At 42.6% G+C, this 20,194-nt stretch overlaps 1 protein-coding gene and 1 long non-coding RNA gene across 2 annotated transcripts in view; both read left to right on the top strand.

Annotated features, from left to right (window-relative positions):
- Positions 1-20,194, top strand: part of LOC310851363 — a 690,313-nt gene that overhangs the window by 348,023 nt on the left and 322,096 nt on the right. The window lies entirely within an intron of this gene.
- On the top strand, positions 10,357-19,630 carry SVIP (small VCP interacting protein). The gene is made up of 4 exons (XM_083753287.1): positions 10,357-10,535; positions 15,897-15,947; positions 16,811-16,924; positions 17,842-19,630. The coding sequence occupies exons 1-4, from the start codon at positions 10,473-10,475 to the stop codon at positions 17,854-17,856; spliced, it is 243 nt and encodes an 80-aa protein (XP_083609413.1). The 5' UTR covers positions 10,357-10,472; the 3' UTR covers positions 17,857-19,630.

Below are 20,194 nucleotides of genomic sequence, written 5' to 3'. Positions count from 1 at the left end.
CTCAAAGTCAAAGTATACGTGGTATGCTATTACCAAAAACTAGTACCCTGAGTAATTGAGGAAAGTACATTCCACACAGATAAGCTTAAATGATTATCACTATTAATAACCAGAGACAATATTCTTTCCTAATTAAGGCAATCAGCTCAATACCCTCAACATGACTCATGATCCATACTGGGCCTGCTTATTTAGTGTTGTAATACAGAATGCAGCATATGGTTTTTGAATGGGGAAAAAAGGAGCAGTGAGATAAAATAGGACCATTGTGTCCTGTATATAGGTTAGGCGGCAGCTTAGTGTTTGAGGTGTAATACTAACAATATTTTATGTAAATGATAGGACCACACTGGTCAACAATCACTGTGCTTCCCTCTTGATCCAGATCTCTCGTTTAATCAAGAAGCTTTCTTTCCTTCTGCTCAGATCCTGCCCTGACATCCCATCTTTTAGAGCTGACCCAGGCTCGATATTTTATTTTATTTTTAAGCAAAAGAAATAATGGCACCCATGGAATTTCTGGAGGATATACGGATATGGGCACTTCCAGGCCATCACTATTTTCAGGTGCAATTCAATCATATACAGTATCAGCAAATTCAGATTCCACAATTATATTTCATTGGGAGATCTTACACAAGAAACCTGCTTCCCCAGATGATCAGACATTTTGCAATGAGACTATGGGACGGCACTTGTTTTGATACATCATCCAACTTCCCCACTAACAATTCAGATGAAGGCTTATTAAATAACCAACATCATCTAATTTCCCTGCAAACAAATCAGGATGAATGTTCAGGTAACTGGTCATCTGAAAGCAGCCTATATCTGGAGAGTATATCAGTATCTAACATCCTTTCCTCCACATTTCCCAAAGACTTGACTATAGGGAAAATAATCTCCTATGAGGTCTGTAAGCAAAATGAAACCTGGTGGAGGAAGATGTAAGAGAGCAGGCAAATAAAACAATCACAGTGGATGGTGATGAATATCCCCTTTCCTTTCCTGTTTCCTTTCCTTTCCTTTTCTTCCATGTATTTAAGTCAATGGATGCCACCAGAACTGCTGCCAAATCTGGACGATCCCAAGTCATATGGCAGTTGTGGGTAGCATTATGTTCCATTACAAGTTGCCTCAATGGAAGTCATGCGCAGAGGAATGCCTTGGTTTGGTGGTCGTGCCAGAATGCAGGACAGTAGCTGGAAGCCACAAAATGACTCTCTGCTTAGAATATGTGTGCCTCCATTAAATGCTATGTATGGGAATTTAGAAGCCAGGCTAGGGGGTTGGATTCTTGTAGGCTACTGATGCTGTTAGGCTTCATTTGCCACCAGTGTGTATGAGACAGTCTGTCATTCAAATTAACACAGATGGGAGGTGATGCCAACAACTATACCTTTTCCTTGAAACCTGAATGGAGCTTCCAAGTCTACAGGAAGCTCCATTCAGACATTTAATGAGCATGTGTAAGTCAGGGATGGAAGAACTAGCAACGATGATTCTGCCTTTCTGGCCCAGCACATTAACTGGAACATGCTTTTTGAATGCTCCTATTGTCATAGCTTCCTAGCACGAGTGGGATGCAGGCATAAAGCACCATGCTCTCAGCCCTTGCTGTTTGTAGCATGTCCGGAAAATGCAAATACAATAATCTTAAAAAGCAGCAGACGCCACATGTCAGATCTTCAAAGCCGGCTGGATGGGAAAGCAGAAAATATATGGAATGGCACCGTCCTATAACTAGTTGAGGATGTGAACTAAATGAACTAAAAGCTGTGCCATGCTCTCCCATCTTTATGGCCCCTGTAATATATTTTCCCCAGTGTTCTAGCCATATATCTCAAGGAATAAATGGACACCAAATCATTTCATGCAGTGCTTTTTCACAGCTGTTGCTCGCTGTTGCACAGCACAGCTCTCTTGCAGTGGGAAAACCCACACTGATTCATGCTGCAGAGATTAAAATATTCCCAGAAGTCCTTTCACATTTATCTTTGTTTTACAAAAGATTATACTTCTGCTGTTCCTGTTTTGCATTGCTGTTGCATTTATCTGCTCAAAAACCCCTCTCTGAAGTTCCAGGCATGGGGCAAAACCGAATAGTACCAAGAGTTTGCCCAACGTGGAAGGGAAACCCTAAGCATAAACTCCACTCTAAGAGTTGCGACCAACTAAGTCCTCAGCAGAGGAGACCCACTGAAATGGATTGGATATGACTAACTGAAGTCCACTGATTTCAGTGGCTCAACTTTGCCTATGAAGTGTCTGAAACATTTTCTGGTTTGTGGGTGAGATCTTAATTTCTCCATGTTTGGCGGGCCAAATCTGACAGGTGGGTAGGGTCTCTCACCCAATCAGGTGATGCTATGCTTTACAGCATTGATTGTCAGGATTTTAAAGTGCAGTGTGGACTGTTTGAAAGCCCTTTATATAATAATAATAATAATAATAATAATAATAATAATAATAATAATAATTTTATTTGTAACCCGCCCTCCCTGGCCGGAGCCGGGCTCAGGGTGGCTAGCATCATAAAACTAACACAGTATACAAAGAACATAAAAACAGACAATCAATTAATTAAAATACATCTTAAAATTAGTTCAGAGCAAATTAAAATCTGGACAGATGGCAGTCCATGGGTAAAATTGAGAGTGGTTAATATTCTCCAGGGCCAACTGTTACCACTGGTCTTATAAAGGACCTGTGAGAGGATTAGGAGGCCTCTTTAATCGTAGCTGTCAACGTTTCCCCTTTTTTAAGGGAAATTCCCTTATTCTGAATAGGATTCCTCGCAAGAAAAGGGAAAAGTTGACAGCTAAGCTCTTTAATTCTTGTTCTTATACAGAAAGAAAAGAATCAGACTGAACCTCGACCAAAGGCCTGGTGGAAAAGCTCCGTCTTGCAGGCCCTGCGGAAAGATGTCAAATCCCGCAGGGCCCTGGTCTCTCATGAGAGAGCGTTCCACCAGGCCGGGACCATGGCCAAAAAGGCCCTGGCTCTGGTCGAGGCCAGTCTCCCTGGAGCCTGGGGTTTTCAGGATGTTATTATTTGCAGACCTTAAGGTCCTCCCTGGGGCATACCAGGAGAGGCAGTCCTGTAGGTATGAGGGTCCTAGGCCGTATTGGGCTTTAAAGGTTAAAACCAGCACTTTAAACCTGATCCTGTATGCCACCGGTAGCCAGTGCAGCTGGTATAGCACCGGATGAATGTGCTCCCAAAACGAGGACCCCGTAAGGAGTCTCACCGCGGCATTTTGCACCCACTGGAGTTTCTGGGTCAGTTTCAAGGGCAGCCCCACGTAGAGTGAGTTACATTAATCAAGTCTGGAGGTGACCGTCACATGGATCACCGTGGCGAGGTGAGGGCAAGAGATATAAAGACTGAGTGCATCTTATATATGTAACTATCCTGAAACACAAGAATTATTCCACGACTCTTTTTATGTTTCATGCTATGAACAAAACCTTGAATCTTTATTTATAGGATATTTTTCCTCCTCCTCCTGTCAGGTTTTCTCATTTATCAAGTTTCTGTGCTTTCATCTCCATTCATCAGTTCTGAACATGACCAGTTCCATCAATTAATCCAACTCCTGTTCCCTTCCTCCTCTGATCATCCATCAGTTATAGCAATCACATTTGAAACTCTGTTCGCTATGTATTTCTACTGCTGTTAAAAAGTATTGGCAAAAAAGTCATCATCTGTTTAAACATCAGTTTAAGGTTGCTATGATCCTTGAGAGGGCAGGACAGGTCTAAGAGCCTAGGGGAAAAGAGGGAGAAAAGAAGATACAGAGAGTTATGGGAAGCCTAGGAAAGACAAGATGGAAAGCAGGACCCAAAGGAACGAAGAGCAGAGGACAATCGCAAAGGGAGGTGTCTAAGAAGAAAAAGAACACCAAAGAAGCTTTCAGGCTGTCATGAATTCCCAGTGGGATCTGAATTCACATTGCACAATAAAAGTTGACTAGGATTACTGCTCAACAAATCAATTTCCCTCAACGATTTGACTTTTTATGATAAGGAAAGTGAAGGAGAAAATGTACTGTGAAGTGTTGGATAACACTTGTTTTGGGGCAACATCATATAACCTCCCCACCAAAAAAAATATTTAAAAAATCAGAATGACTGTGCATTAAATAGCCAAGGTTGTCTAGCCTCTCTTCAAACAAACCTGTCTGAATGAACAGGCCATCTGGAAGTGAGTCAAGAGGGAAAATAGACAGGAGGTCAGAGATAAAGGGAGCTGGATCACGTATACATAATGAACAGAAACAACCAGCCAAGTTGCAGCAGAAGCGGATTTAGGGGGAGTGTGACTGGTTCACCCACAGTGAGTACCACAAAAATGACTTAGAGGCAGAGAGGTGCTGAATTTTGGCATTGCACAGGGCGCTGCTGAAATTTGAAAGCCCAAAGTCCACCATGGAGTTGTAGCCTGTAGTAACAAATTAAAGTCTTAGTAGCCATATTGGTCTTGCTAAACAAAAATAGTTAAAATAATTGTTTTTGAAAATAATAATAACATTAAAAATCACAGAACAAATTAATGTATTTATTTGAACAAATCAATGTTTAGGTTGATTTTGCAACATGTAAGCTTGATAGAACTATCATACAAACACACTGCAAACACATAGTAGTTTTCAGAAAGAAGTGACAGGGTGTTCTGTGGTGTATTTAACCTGTTGGTCCATTATCCTAACAATCCAGCTGGTCTCCACTATCCTGTAGATTATCAATGCCAGAATTAAAAATCGACTTGCTTTGAATGTACACTCAAAGCTTATCGAACAGCCTTACAAAATGCCATTATAGTACAGCATAATTAGGTAGGTACTGTATTATAATGACATTTTGTGAGGCTGTGTGTGAAGGACATTACCACGTAAAAGACAATGGACAAAGATTATTGAGTTGCCACAGTGCCAAATGGCCAGGAGTACAAATACCTAACCATAACAAAAAAAAATTCCTTCCAGTAGCACCTTAAAGACCAACTAAGTTAGTTCTTGGTATGAGCTTTCGTGTGCATGCACACTTCTTCAGATACCTGAAGATACCTGAAATTTTCAGATACCTGAAATTTTTTTTGTTTTTACTATGGCAGACCAACACGGCTACCTATCTGTAACTGGAAATACCTAACCATATCACACATACCAATAGCAGGATCTGGATTTTCAAATAATCAAGTGTTTTGGTCCAATAGCCATTTTCTATATATGGTTCTTCACAGCCAGTTCAGTTGTAACCTGTCCCCCCACCCCACCCTCTTTAGAAATCAATATATTTGAACTGAAGTGTTCAAAACAACTTACAATCACAAAAGCAAGGTGGCTCAAGTGTCCATAGCCAGGGTATTTAGACCACATACAGAGCCAATGAACTTCTCTAGCGTATAGTAACAGCTCAGTAATCTGTAGGTGCAACTGCTCCTCTCATGCACACAAACCATAGCATGGAGTTGTTGTGCCTTTTGGAAAATAGACACTGTATGGATGGGGCAGCGGGAATATCTCTGTCTTTTTATTGGAACTTGAGAGACTTGGGGGAAGAAAGATGACTTGAATGAGATAAATGTCACACACACCCCAACTCAAATCTATGAATGGTGGCTAATCTACTTTAACAGCTTTGTTCTTGTTTAGTCGTTTAGTCGTTTAGTCGTGTTCGACTCTTCGTCACCCCATGGACCAGAGCACGCCAGCACTCCTATCTTCCAGTGCCTCCCGCAGTTTGGTCAAACTCATACTGGTAGCTTCGAGAACACTACCCAACCATCTTGTCCTCTGTCGTCCCCTTCTCCTTGTGCCCTCCATCTTTCCCAACATCAGGGTCTTTTCCAGAGAGTCTTCTCTTCTCATGAGGTGGCCTTTAACAGCTATTATTTAACTTTAACAGCTATTATTTTACAAAAGAAGAAGTTCATACCAATGGATTTAGCAATCTACTGTTATGTGGGAGTAAAGCAATTAGTGCTTATTGGTACCACTAAATCCCAAGCATCACTCAAGAGAAACTAGAAGATACTCTGTGTCAAACAGCTAATTACAGAGGAAACAATTTGTGTGTGGAATTCAGACTTAAATATTGGCTTCACCAGGATGAACTGGAAATTAATTTGAACACTGTACTTGCTTAACTAGTGCCCTTTCTCCCTACATATCTGGCTTCACTTCTGCTGTGCTCCCCCAAATCCTATATACCTGAAAGAGGCTTGACATTACAAGCAGAGCATGATCTATTAGAAACCACTTTGAACTGAAATTGAAATATTCTCCTCTTCACTCTGAAGTGAATACTAAAGACATATATCAATCTATAAACCTGTCTGCATTGATTGGCTATTATTTATATGGAGGTGTTCTCTCAATTCTAGTTTGTTCAAAGGCCACTCAAATTGCAATTTGAAAAACACATCAAGGGGAAAGCAATCTTTTTACACTCATCATCGAGATAATTGAATAAAGTATTAAGGTGCTCAGTCATTTTTCTGTCTAAGTAATGGTTATTATCTCAAAAGAACTGGGAGAAGCTTTACTGTTCATCAAGTCCAATTCCAGAAGGTTATAACCTTGTGGTATTATCTCAAGAGATTACACTAATCTCTTTTAGAGCATTTTTCATTGATGGACCCCCAGTGACCAAACCTTGGCAGCTTCTCACTTTCCGGCAATTTTCCCCTTGATGTTGTTGTTTTTAAATGGGGGGGGGGGGCTGATGGATTAGGAAAACGCTCAAGAATCAAAAGATTCTGAAAAACTATTTCTGTGCAAAGAATACTGATTACTACACTGGCAAGTATTGTTCTAGCATTCTTTTCTTCATTTTTGTTGCCACCTTATTGCTTAAAATGACAGAAATTGAGCCCAAAAGTCCAATCATCATCAATGGCAAAGGACAACCAGGTGCCAGTACATGATTGGAAGCCAATCCCCATAGCAAGGGAGAGGATAATTATTCATCATCATTATAACTGTAGCAGTAACAATTCACTTGATATCCTGCACAACAGAGGTTGAGGACATTAGGACCAGGGGCTAGATTCAGTCCTCCATCCCTCTCTAGTCAGTTCTTGTGACTCTCCATAGACACCACCCCTCACCAGCTCTGTGCCTTCCTTGACTGCTTTTGGCTTGTCTACATCCTCAACTGAAGCAAAGCCTAGGAGGTCTTTCCACTTTCACTTTTTATTTATTCTGTCCCTCTGTTGCATTGTTACTCTTTCGCCCTCCCTTCTCTCTTTTACTCAAAATGTAAATAATAATAATAATAAATTTATTTATACCCCGCCTTCCCTGGCCAGAGCCAGGCTCAGGGCGGCTAACACCAGTAAAAATTACAGTAAAAGCATAATGGGGGGGGGGGAGAAAAAACACACAATTTAAAATACAGGTTCAAATGCAATTTAAAATGCAGCCTCATTTTAAAAGTAGCCCATAGATCACACAAAAGGATGGAAACCTAAGGGTCAGACTGAGTCCAAACCAAAGGCCAGGTGGAACAGCTCTGTCTTGAAAGAAATCAGATCCCGCAGGGCCCTGGTCTCATGAGACAGTGTGTTCCACCAGGCTGGAGCCAGTGTTGGAAAGGCCCTGGCCCTGGTTGAGGCTAATCTGACTTCCTTAGGGTCTGGGACCTCTAAAGTGTTGCTATTTATGGACCTTAAGGTCCTCCGCAGGGCATACCAGGAGAGACGGTCCCATAGGTACGTGGGTCCTAGGCCACATAGGGATTAAAGGTCAAAACCAGCACCTTAAACCTGACCCTGTACTCCACCGGGAGCCAGTGCAGTTGGTAAAGCACTGGATGAATGTGATCCCACAGCAAGGACCCTGTAAGGAGCCTCGCCGCAGCATTCTGCACCTGCTGGAGTTTCTGGGTCATCTTCAAGGGCAGCCCACTGTCCAAGGAAGGGTACACAGTTCATCTCCATTGCTCAGATTTCAGGAGACTGTTTGAAGGCAAGTGTAATATTGCATCTTCGCTGAAGTGAAGCAGGTCAGATCTGTACCTAGCCAGGTGGCTGCCTGGAAAACGAAAGATGTAATGCACTGAAGTTTATTAATAAAGTTACTTGGCAAGACACAATCTACATTAAACTGGCATCATATATGGTTGTGGCAGAACCTTGCACACAAAATATTGAAGACACACACAAAAAACCCAACCTATAACTCAAAGGTGTATCAATTTATGGGATTAGTTACAAGTGTGAAACCATGAGTGAAAGGTGTGGGGTGCGCAGTCATGAGTAATCAGAATAAATAGTCATGAGCATGCTGATCAAATTTGCAGATGACACCAAACTGGGAGGGGTGGCTAACACCCCAGAGGACAGGATCACACTTCAAAACGACCTTGACAGAGTGGAGAACTGGGCCAAAACAAACAAGATGAATTTTAACAGGGAGAAATGTAAAGTATTGCACTTGGGCAAAAAAAATGAGAGGCACAAATACAAGATGGGTGACACCTGGCTTGAGAGCAGTACATGTGAAAAGGATCTAGGAGTCTTGGTTGACCACAAACTTGACATGATCCAACAGTGTGACGTGGCAGCTAAAAAAGCCAATGCAATTCTGGGCTGCATCAATAGGAGTATAGCATCTAGATCAAGGGAAGTAATAGTGCCACTGTATTCTGCTCTGGTCAGACCTCACCTTGTAGGAATGAAAATCACGGGAGACAAGTAGTAGGTGTCATGTGAGAGGCGTCTGCCGGGGAAGCCCCGGGAACTCTCTTTTATTGAATATTACAAACATTGCCACAGGTGTACTTGTGGCTGATTGGTTGATACAAACACAAAGAAACTCATTGCCTATTGGTTAATGCAAATGCAAGGCGGGAATTACATGTGAGGGGTGGGAATTACATGTGAACATTAATCACTGGTAGATTAAAGGCTGGGAAACGAGGTTGGGACTAGACAAGCATGAAACCTCCTAACTAAAGATTAATATGGCATGAAACAATTACTAATGATTGATCATAACATGAAAGAATACAATAATCAAGTTCTATAGATGTGGTCAGCTATGCATGGAGTACAAGTCACCATGAACTTTAGGTGAACGGAGCGATGAGGGAATGTCTTGGTGTTTGGAGCAGGTTCGTACAGTGTGTGCAGAAACAGAGAGAAGATTATAAGCGAGACTTCCCAGAATGCAAAAGAAAAGAAGCAATACTTCCCATAGCAAGACTTCCCATAAGGCCACAGTTATGTATAGAAAGAGATGCAATGCTTCCCGATAATGCAACAGTTATGTGCAGAGGGAAAACATATGTGCAGAAGGAAAACTTCCCTTTATCACCTGGAGTACTGTGTCCAGTTCTGGGCACCACAGTTCAAGAAGGACACTGACAAACTGGAACGTGTCCAGAGGAGGGCAACCAAAATGGTCAAAGGCCTGGAAACGATGCCTTATGAGGAACGGCTAAGGGAGCTGGGCATGTTTAGCCTGGAGAAGAGGAGGTTAAGGGGTGATATGATAGCCATGTTCAAATATATAAAAGGATGTCACAGAGAGGAGGGAGAAAGGTTGTTTTCTGCTGCTCCAGAGAAGCGGACATGGAGCAATGGATCCAAACTACAAGAAAGAAGATTCCACCTAAACATTAGGAAGAACTTCCTGACAGTAAGAGCTGTTTGACAGTGGAATTTGCTGCCAAGGAGTGTGGTGGAGTCTCCTTCTTTGGAGGTCTTTAAGCAGAGGCTTAACAACCATATGTCAGGAGTGCTCTGATGGTGTTTCCTGCTTGGCAGGGGGTTGGACTCGATGGCCCTTGTGGTCTCTTCCAACTCTATGATTCTATGAAAAAGGAGGGAGACATGCCTTCATGGAATACCAGCAACTAATATTCAGAATTATCACTGTCTCCAATCATGTCTCCATTTTATTTGTCTTGAATCTTCCAACATTCAGTTTCATTGGATGTCTATGAGTTCCAGTGTTAGGAGAGAAAAACTTTTCCTAGCCACTTTCTCCATGCCATGTATAATTTTATAAATGTCTAGTTGGCATCCATCTGTCTCAGCAGAAAATGGAAGAATGCACCTTTGGGAGTGACGTCAAACCATCCAGTAGGCACTCTAAGCCCTACAATATATCTTTTCCGAGGCGAGGCGACCAGAACCCTATGCGCAGCTTCGCAGGTCCTCTGAACTGGCCGTTTCCCTTCCAGTTCCTTCCCTCCCGATCCCTGGCATGGAGAGAGACTCTCCTCCTCCTCTTCCCGGTCCTTAAGACGCGCTTCTTTCTTTCCCTCCTTCTCCGGCGTTGCGGCTGCCTTTCCCCCCGGCTCCGGAGCGGCAGGGGGCGCCGTTCTCCGCCGGCCCCTCCGCGGAAGGCAGCGTCGCGGCGGAGAGGCGGCGGGGAGGCCAGAGGGCAGCGGGGCGGGCCCTGCTTCGCTGCTTCCCAGGCGTCGGCGCTGCCCGGCCGCGGCCGGCCGAGGGGTGCGGCGATGGGGATGTGCCTGCCCTGCATGGGGGGAGCCGCCGCCGACGTGGTGGAGACGCCCGACCCGGTAAGCGCGGGGAGTCCGTCTCCCTCCCCCTCCGAGCCCCCTTTCGCCATTAAGGGCCCCCCCAGATGCAACTCCACCCTCCGTCCCCAAACATAGAGAAGTCTGGCCATTCAGTAGTAGCGAAACATTTCTCTCTCTCTCCCCCCCCCCCCCGCCTTTCTTAGCGACGCGCAGGTGGAAGGAAGGCGCTTCGCTTCTTCTAGTGATCTCCTTTCCCCTCCCTTCCCGGGTTGGATAAAGCGCAAAGCGTGGCCATCAGATCTCTTCCAACTCCTGGGGGCGCAAGCTTTAAAACCTCCTTGGAAGGAAGCCATGCCGAGGGCCAGGTCAACGGCTGTAGGATCGCAAGAAGTTAGCCAGGGACACACCCTTAAGGACTAGCAGCTTGGAATAAAATCCTATCGCGCTCAATAGAGTGTCTTGTTACGTGCTTTTGCCTTCACACGTTGGTAGAGTTGGAACAATCGTGCGCTCAAAAGGGCCACCAGGTTGCAGGCGCCACCAGTGATCCCAGGTACAGGCACAGAGGAATAGCGGCCAGTGAGTTTGGTGGTGGTTTTTAAGCTTCAAAAGGAGAACAGAACTCTGGAGTGTACAAGCCCTGCTGGAAAAAGAGCACCTACTTTGCTGTTAGTGAGAATGATATATATATATATATATATATATATATATATATATATATATGTGTGTGTGTGTGTGTGTGTATATATATATATATATATGCTTTCGTAGATTTTCACGGGTACAGGAATGCAGGTTTTGGTGTCCTCGGGTGTCTTCCCGTGTAAAAGTTGGGGTGTCTAGGCGACGTTTCGACGAGGTCTCACTCGTCATCTTCAGGCTGGTGCTTTCGGCTTCTTGTTACTGGAACAGAGCGGGATCTCAATGTTTGAGTTCCTATAAATACTGTAGAGGGGGTGTGGTGTCTAGCCTCCAATGTTCTGGGCAGAGAGGAAGTTCCCAGGCTAGTGTGCCTTTTCTTCTTTTGTTCCTTAATTACTTGAGAGATACCTTGAGTGATTTCTTGAGTGATATCCTGAGTACCACTTAGGTGGGTCATTAGGTGTGGATTAGTTGCTAAAGTCTTTGTGTCTTGACCTCTTGAACTTTGTGAAGAGTTTTCCTGAGAAGATGGCTGTATTGCACTTAGTTGTGCTTTGGCTTGGCTTCGTGTATAGGGGCGAGCTGTGGTTTTGTGGCTTGTGACAACTGAGTTACAGAATCTCTCAAATGTGTTAATTGCCAATGGATACCAGCAAAACAGGATTACGAAGCTAATCCAAAAGGAAACACCCCCCAAAAACCAAGACACAGAAGAAAACAATGGCATGGCCCTCCTTCCTTATATCAAGGGCACTACAGATAAAATTAGCAAAATCCTCCATAAACACAATATCAAAACAGCCTTTTGCACCAACCAAAAAATAGCCAATATCCTCAGAAACCCCAAGGATAAAATCCAGTTGGAAAACCAAGGGATCTATGAAATACCCTGCAAAGTCTGCCCAGCCACGTACATTGGACAAACAAACAGACGAATAAATGCACGTATCGCAGAACACAAGAATGCCGTCAAAAAAGAAGAAAAAACTTCCTCTCTTTTCCAACACATGAAAGAAACAGGACACGAAATTAATTTTGCAGATTCCAAATTGCTCTTTAACACGGAACATCACCACAAGAGAATAATCATGGAAGCCATCGAGATAGAGAAACACCCTCACAACATGAACAAGCGTGACGACACATCCCGCTTGCCAGACATCTGGAAATTAGCCCTCCCCACAAAAACTGACACCAGATCCAGAGGCACACAGAACGCCAACACCAATCAACCACACCAGACCCAAACCCAGACCCTCTCCACAGATGAATTACTGACACCATCCAGTAGCCAATCCATGGTGGCACCTCCGGATGCTGCACCCCCCTGCAATCCCTACACAGATCTGGCTGACACAAGCCACAAAACCACAGCTCGCCCCTATACACGAAGCCAAGCCAAAGCACAACTAAGTGCAATACAGCCATCTTCTCAGGAAAACTCTTCACAAAGTTCAAGAGGTCAAGACACAAAGACTTTAGCAACTAATCCACACCTAATGACCCACCTAAGTGGTACTCAGGATATGACTCAAGAAATCACTCAAGGTATCTCTCAAGTAATTAAGGAACAAAAGAAGAAAAGGCACACTAGCCTGGGAACTTCCTCTCTGCCCAGAACATTGGAGGCTAGACACCACACCCCCTCTACAGTATTTATAGGAACTCAAACATTGAGATCCCGCTCTGTTCCAGTAACAAGAAGCCGAAAGCACCAGCCTGAAGATGACGAGTGAGACCTCGTCGAAACGTCGCCTAGACACCCCAACTTTTACACGGGAAGACACCCGAGGACACCAAAACCTGCATATATATATATATATATATATATATATATATATATATAGCGTTCTGTTGGATGCATAGTTCAAGGATATTTGAAATATTTATCAGTGTATGAAGTGCAGTTGTCTAATTGCTCTGTAAAGGCTTCTGCTGGTATGATAATGCTCGGGGGTAATCGTAATAGCTAACCCAAGACGGTGTAGTTGTTTAGAAGCAAAACCCACAATCTCCAGAGGGGCTTACTCCTATGTAAGCATGCATAGGATTGTAACTTGATTATTTACTTATTTTCGCAGAAAAAATAAAAATAACCCAGACAATACATTTTTTATAACAACGTACCTTATTTAATAGTACACAAGCTACAGGTAAACCTGGTAGTTTGTAGAACAGTAAAATCCAGAAAGTTTGTGTTCTGAAATCTATATTTATCACTGGCAGCTTGATTTCCTGGGATTGCATATAGACCAATTGATTTCTTGATACTACAGCAATATCAGTATCTTCCCTCCATGGTATCGAATTGAGGTTTTAATCCTACCTTTACATGATGTGCAATGATACATTTGTTTATTTCAAACATTTCTGTTCCGCTCTAGATTTAAAATAGCAGTGATGATATGAATTGAAACATCAAATGAGCACTATAAAATACCAAAACAAAACATTACAGGTGAATATCATACATAAAATACACATTTAAAGTAGTATAATTGACAGGTGAATAAAACACCCTCCCCCTCAAAAAACCTATTTGGTTTATGTATTGGGCCAGGGAGGATTCTAAGCACATTTAGCTGAGCATAGTTAGAAATCCTCCCATCAGACCTGCCTGCTGAATGTGGTTGGAGGCAGAGCAGCTGGGATAGTTTGTTTGTTTTACAAGTGTATAAACTGCTTCACAGCCTGAAACAGTGTATGAGATTTAAAAAAGAGATAAAATACAGGCTCTGAAAATGCTGAAACCATTTCAACACCATGTACAATTAATAATCCATAAATGGCTCGGTCGTACCTCAGGGAAAGCCTTCCTAAATAAAAATGCATCCAGTAGCCACCTAAACATCAATATGCTTGATGCCTATCTAAATTTCAGCTGGTAATTGATTCCACAGGGCTAAATGCTCAGGGTCTGGTTTCTAGTAATGTGGTACCTCAGGTTACAAACACTTGGGTTACAAACACTTCGAGTTACAGACTCCGCTAACCCAGAAGTAGCACCTTGAGTTGCGAACTTTACCTCAGAATGAGAACAGAAATCGCGCGGCAGCAGTGGGAGGCCCCATTAGCTAAAGTGGTACCTCTGGTTAAGAATGGTTTCAGGTTAAGAACAGACCTCTGGAAAGAATTAAGTTTGTAACCAGGGGTACCACTATATAAGCTAAGCACACCTCTGGGGCTTTCAGTATTCTCAGCAGTGCCTCATATGAGGAGCACAGTTACTAGGCAGTGGTAGTGAGTGGATAACTTCTTGGTCCCAAGTGGCTGAGGGCTTTAAATGTTAAAAGCAAAACCTTGAATGGTGCCCAGTAGCATAGAGGCAGCCAGTGCAGTTCTTTCAGCAGAGGCGTGTACACGATGTCGATGTGATACCCTAATCAGCTACTTAAGTGCTATGTTCTGCCTGTTTAAAGCCAAGGGAAATGGCCACGTGGAGCCTGGTCCACCACGTTCAGTATTTGTGATATGCTATGTGGTTGACTGGGGGGGGTATCAAATGTACTCCCCCTTCAAATGTTTTCCCAGGAATCCTGACCACGGTCTTGAGCAGTGGGAGTTGAATTGCTAGAAAGCTATTGTAAAGTAGTGCTTAGGGTGTGACGAGGCTCGAGGAAACCTTTGTTCAAATCCCCTGTCAGCCACAAAGTTTCCTGGGTGACCTTGAGCCAGTCTCTTGTCTCAAGATCACCCTTTTAGAGCAGCTGTGAGGCTAAAATGCAGGGTGTGGGGAAAGCCTTGAAAACACACTTGAGCTACCTCACTGAAAAAGGGGGGTTGAAATGTATAGCACCTGGAAGTTCCCTTCCCTGTGTTGAAATCTTTCTCGTACTCACAAACATTTTGTGTCTTCAAAATAATGTGCTGGAGAGGATTTACCTCCCCTTAGCTCACACCTCAGTGACAGACCCCAGGCTACTGCTCCAACCACTTCTCATTCAGCAGCACACAGAGATTAAACCCGTCTTGTCTCTCTCTGTGTCTATCTGTCTCCCGGCACTGGTTTACTTTGATTTCCCCTTCTCCTACCCTCAGGTCCTTCATGTTCCATCTTTTACTTTGCTGCTGGACCGGACCGCTCACTTGGTCACTCACTCACTGTTGTTGGGCTGGAGCACAAACATCCACACCCTCTCCTCCTCATACCCCTTTCCACTCCTGAACTGGAGTGGTGGGCCCTCTCTGACCCAAACAAGTGTGCATGTAAATGGGCTAGGAGCAAAGCAACCCGGGGTACACTGAATCAGACCACTGGTCCATCTAGCCCAGTACTATCAATTTCGACTGGCACAGCTCTCCAGGGTTTTAGGAGACTTCCCCAGCTCAACATGGAGATGAAGATTTCAGGGATTGAACCTGGGATCTTCTGCATACAATGTATGTGCTCTGCCCCTGAGCTGTGGGAAATGAACGCCACCTCACTGTTTGTCTTCTTCTTTCTTCCCACCACTGCATAGTTAGATATTAGGGTGAGTAGAACCCCAGTATTCTTCCACCTTGAAATGTGCCCCCTCCAGTAGCCTCACTTGGTTGCACTTTTGCCTAATGATGAGGCACTTGGACATCTCATTGTTGACTAGGAAATTGAAAAGCTTATATGCAGTCGCAGGCAGAACTGGCAACTTTGGCTCGAGTTCCCAACAACTGGGAATAATTTACTGCATTGCAAAGACTGATGGGAAGTCCAATTTCCTCCTCAGTAAAGTTGGTGTGAAATAACATCTTAAACCGCTCTTTTTTATATCCTTTCTGCAGGAGCTGAAAAGAAGACAACTTGCAGAAGCTGCAGAAAAAAGGCAGATGGAGGTAACCTGGTGTTTGGCACAGAGATTGACTCAGATACTTCCTTACTGAGTGAATGTGAACAATAGATAAATGGATGTTTTCTGGAAATTGCATCAGAGCCATTCCTGGGCTGCACTGGAGTATAGGCTTTACAACTAATATTTTTGGAATTAATATCCAGTAATAGTTTCTAGGTATCATATGTATAGTAAAAGGCTTTGGGGAGGACACCAGTATGTGCTTCTAGATATTCGGCTATCGTAAATAACTCCAGACTCCTAAACTTTTCAGGCAGCAATAGGATTGCTTTTCTGAAGAGTTTCAAGAGGAGATGGCTGGGCAGAGCAAGGCACGGGCCTTCATCTTCCTTGCCTCTTTTTTTCCTTTCTGGGGAATGATGCCTTTGGACCCATGAAGAACTCAGAGGATTCTGAGTCAAGGAATGTCCAGGGATACTATGTGGCCCATGGACATCATGCTGGGTACCCCAGTTGTCTACATAGACAACTGCGTTTCCATGCGCTCTGGCACTCATCACAGTCCTCCATGCACCAGAAGTGGTTTAGTCATGCTGGCCACATGACCTGGAAAGCTGTCTGTGGACAAACGCCAGTTCCCTCGGCCTGAAGCGAGATGAGTGCCGCACCCTATAGTCACCTTTGACTGGCCTTAACCATCCAGGGGTCCTTTACCTTACATGAATTTAATATACACTGAATTTGAGATTTATGTAAAAGAGCAGCCTTGTGCATACTTGAAATTCATTTAGGAAAGAAAAAGCAGAATGGAAAATATATTTGATGTGATTGCTGTATTGATTTTTATATATTAAAAAAACCCTAGATTGTCATGTGATTCTTGTGTCTCATTGTTCCTTTCTAAAGTCTGCTTCTCGGGGTATAAAGAATCCATCTTCTGTGGAGGAAAGGAAAAGGAAACAGGAGGAAATGGAAAAACGCCTTGAATCAGGCCCTGGACCAGGCGGCGGCGGACTGAGAGTAATTATGCATAAGATTAAATGCTGTAATTTCTTCTTCCCCACCCCACTTTTTAAAGTAATTATTGAGAGTGAGTTGAGTAATTGCCTTCTTTTTTGCAGACAACTGTGTCTTGTAAAGTGCTTTGTTGCTGTTGAGGCATTTGGCACAGGGAATCCAAATCCCTTGGACGTTTTGCTTCATGCGTAGCAATTTCATTGAACGACTGAAAACTATTTTTCAGAATAGGAGTGCGATGGAGTCTTATGACATTTAAAAGCGAAAACATTAAATTGAGTAAATAATTTTTAAAATATTTTAAATTTAAAGAATTTATAAACCATCCACTCTTTGATAATGTCATGAGGTGTACAAAGAAAGAAAGTTAAAAATGAATATATTAACTACATCTGTAAAACCAGCAGGGATAATATTCAGCAGTGCTACAAAACTGGTTGAATTGTAAGTTTCTTAAGCAGGCACCAGAAAGAACAAATTGTTGTCACCATGCCCATTTCCAGTGGGAGTGTATTCTAGAATCTGGGTGCCACCACACTTAAAGCTCTGCAGCAGGTATTATTGACATGAAAATCCAAGGTGTGTGGCAGCCACAAGTGGCCTCACTTGATGACCTAGGGGTTTGAGTGGAATGCTGTGGAACAGAATTGTATTCCCTAGGAGTATACACAAACATTCATTGTGTATTCCTGATGGTCCAAAATTATTGCTGGAGGTGTCCAATAAAAACCAAATACGAAAGAAATAATTAATGCATAAGCTAAATGTGGCCTCTCATGAGCAGATGAACTGGATTCACAAAATGTAGGCCTATTCCTATGTATAAAACCCTTGATCTTGATAAAGACCCTTGATAAAGCAAGGCTGAATTTATATCCCCTCTTTACCTTCTTATGTGTTTTGTGTTTTTTTCATCCTAGTGGCAAGTTGGATAACTCCAAGGGCAGCTTCTGGAGGGAAGAAGACATCCTACTGCCAAGACCTTGCCAGTTCTTGCGACTGAATGGCACTTGTTCGGTGTCTGGTTTTTGCTATTGTTTGCCTCTGAAGATGCAGCAGGACTTTGCCACCATAGCAGGGCAGGGGAAAGATGTGCACTAAGGATATTGTCAAGTGAAAGCTTCACAATGCACAGCAGAGGTGGCCAAAATCAACAGTCCCCTACTAGTTCCGTTGCCATGTTCTAGAGTTTTGCATGTCTTAACATATTTGAGGGGCCTGAAGAGACACGTATGTAATAAATGAAATTTTCCTGCCTTGATTCTTACGGAAATCCATTCTGCTTTTTACAGTGTGCCCAGATACTTAACTCTGTCCTTTTCTCCCCTTGTGTCACACTTGTAAGATTTAAGTCACAGTCCTTAAATCTTAACGTGAGAGTGAGTATTTTGAGGATAGAAGCTTTTGTGCCTTTTAAGGGTGAACTCATATATTTAAGAGAAATGTCACCATGAGGTAAGAAATTGTGTCTTATTCTTAAAAATGCTAACTCTGGGAGGGCAGTGGGCAATATTTATGGGATTTATTTTGCTATCTCTCATATTTCCTTCTACAGCACTGAGAGTATGTGATTGTGAATCACTTAAAATACAATTAAACCAAAAAGGTTTTGCCTGCCTGCAGTTGTCCCTAAGTTGGTATTGAATGATGCCTGCCATGTCGGCTGGGTAGACAGTACAATGCCTTGACATGTTCTGCTTTTTGGCTATTTCTTTATTTTTAAATTAGTATTCTGAAACAAATATAGGGAATATTCATGCAATCTCTTTGAAGAAAACTAAGAAATTAAATCAGCTTATGGGGGAGATGGTTTCGCCTTTACTTTTTGTGCTTAAAATTAAGTTGGTGGTTTCTTGCATGCTCCCAAAGCATATTTGGCTTTTTAAAAAAATGTCTCAGTAAAAAATGTACAAAACAAAATCTAGACTATATGCAACCCTTGTGTGTGTGTGTGTGCGTAAATAAAGTGCCCAAATGAACTTCCTCTAACTTAAACGAGTTATTTAACTTTTCCCATCCCACAGCTTTGTTAGAGGTGGTGCTGATTTTCAAAGAGCAGATGAATCCCTACAATAAAATACCCCATTAAAATGGAATGAAATTAAGTTGGAAGGAATGTGCAGTTTTAAAACTTCTCAACATTCTGCTGAGTTAGCTTCTACTAAAGAAAGTATGTTTCTTGTTTTCTAGCCCACAGTAATATAATGTCTGCAGCCTTTCCCCTACAGGTCAAACTCTGTCTTGAATTTCATAAGCTATGCTGTATTTATAACTAAAACTGTCCAAGTGCTTTAACAAGTTAACTGAGGATGGGATGTTTTCCCTTTCTTTGGCACAAAAATTACACAGGTTTGGGTTGGGAGTGATGCATTTGGCCCAGTTTTGAGAGAAAAGTTGTGGGTTACGGCAATTTCCCTTTCACTCATTAGCTTTACATGGTGTATCATGTAGTATCTGCCAGGAGAGAGTCCAGCATCTGTCTTCATATCTGTTCACGTAATGTGATTGTTTTAATAAATATAGTGCAGAAAGCCTGGCCACGTTGTAAAATACCGATACCTCAAACACTCATACTGTACTTACTGCTTTTTCCTGCTGTAATACCAATGGAATAACACTTACGACATTTAGATTCCCAGTAATACAGAGCATCCTTTAAGAGGATGATGCTAAGAAAAGTTATTATTAAAGTGCCAATTTGGGAATTAAGTTGCCTATGCTTCTTTTATTACTTCTGTTGAGCTCCTAAAAAGGGGGTCTGTGTTGGATTGAGAGCTTTCCATTGTCAGCACTTTCTACATTAATTGGTGCGAAACCACTGTGTTCTTTCAGTGCATACAGTAGGTGTGTGAAGTCTCAGCCCTTTACTGGTTGAACTTTTTATAGTTCTCTGGCTATTATAGTTGCCATATTTCAAAGGTCTGTGTACTTTTGAATTTCAGAGCTTTGAATAATGTGGATTTTGTGTTTGAGGAAAGGAGTGTGTTATTTTATGTGGCAAGTCATGGTGTTGTAGAAAGGTACTGGAATTTTTTTTGTGTTACGAGTTGTGCTGTTTGCTTATATTTTCCAGAAATACTACAGAAGGATTTAATACAGAATTACCTTTAAAACAAATTTTCAGGAGCCAAGTGTCTTTAATTTCACTGAGAGTAAGACTGTGAATTACAGCTTTATATCCTGTTACATATTTGTTCTGACCACTCTCCTCTCCAAAGGTGACTTGAGACTTCTTAGGAATAGATACAATCCTGCTTACCCCATTTGCTATTG

The sequence above is a fragment of the Podarcis gaigeae genome, assembly GCF_964106915.1.
Source record: "Podarcis gaigeae genome assembly, chromosome: 1".
Taxonomy (NCBI): Eukaryota; Metazoa; Chordata; class Lepidosauria; order Squamata; family Lacertidae; genus Podarcis; species Podarcis gaigeae.
Note: the sequence above shows the minus strand (reverse complement) of the source record. Positions and strands in the feature narration are given on the sequence as shown.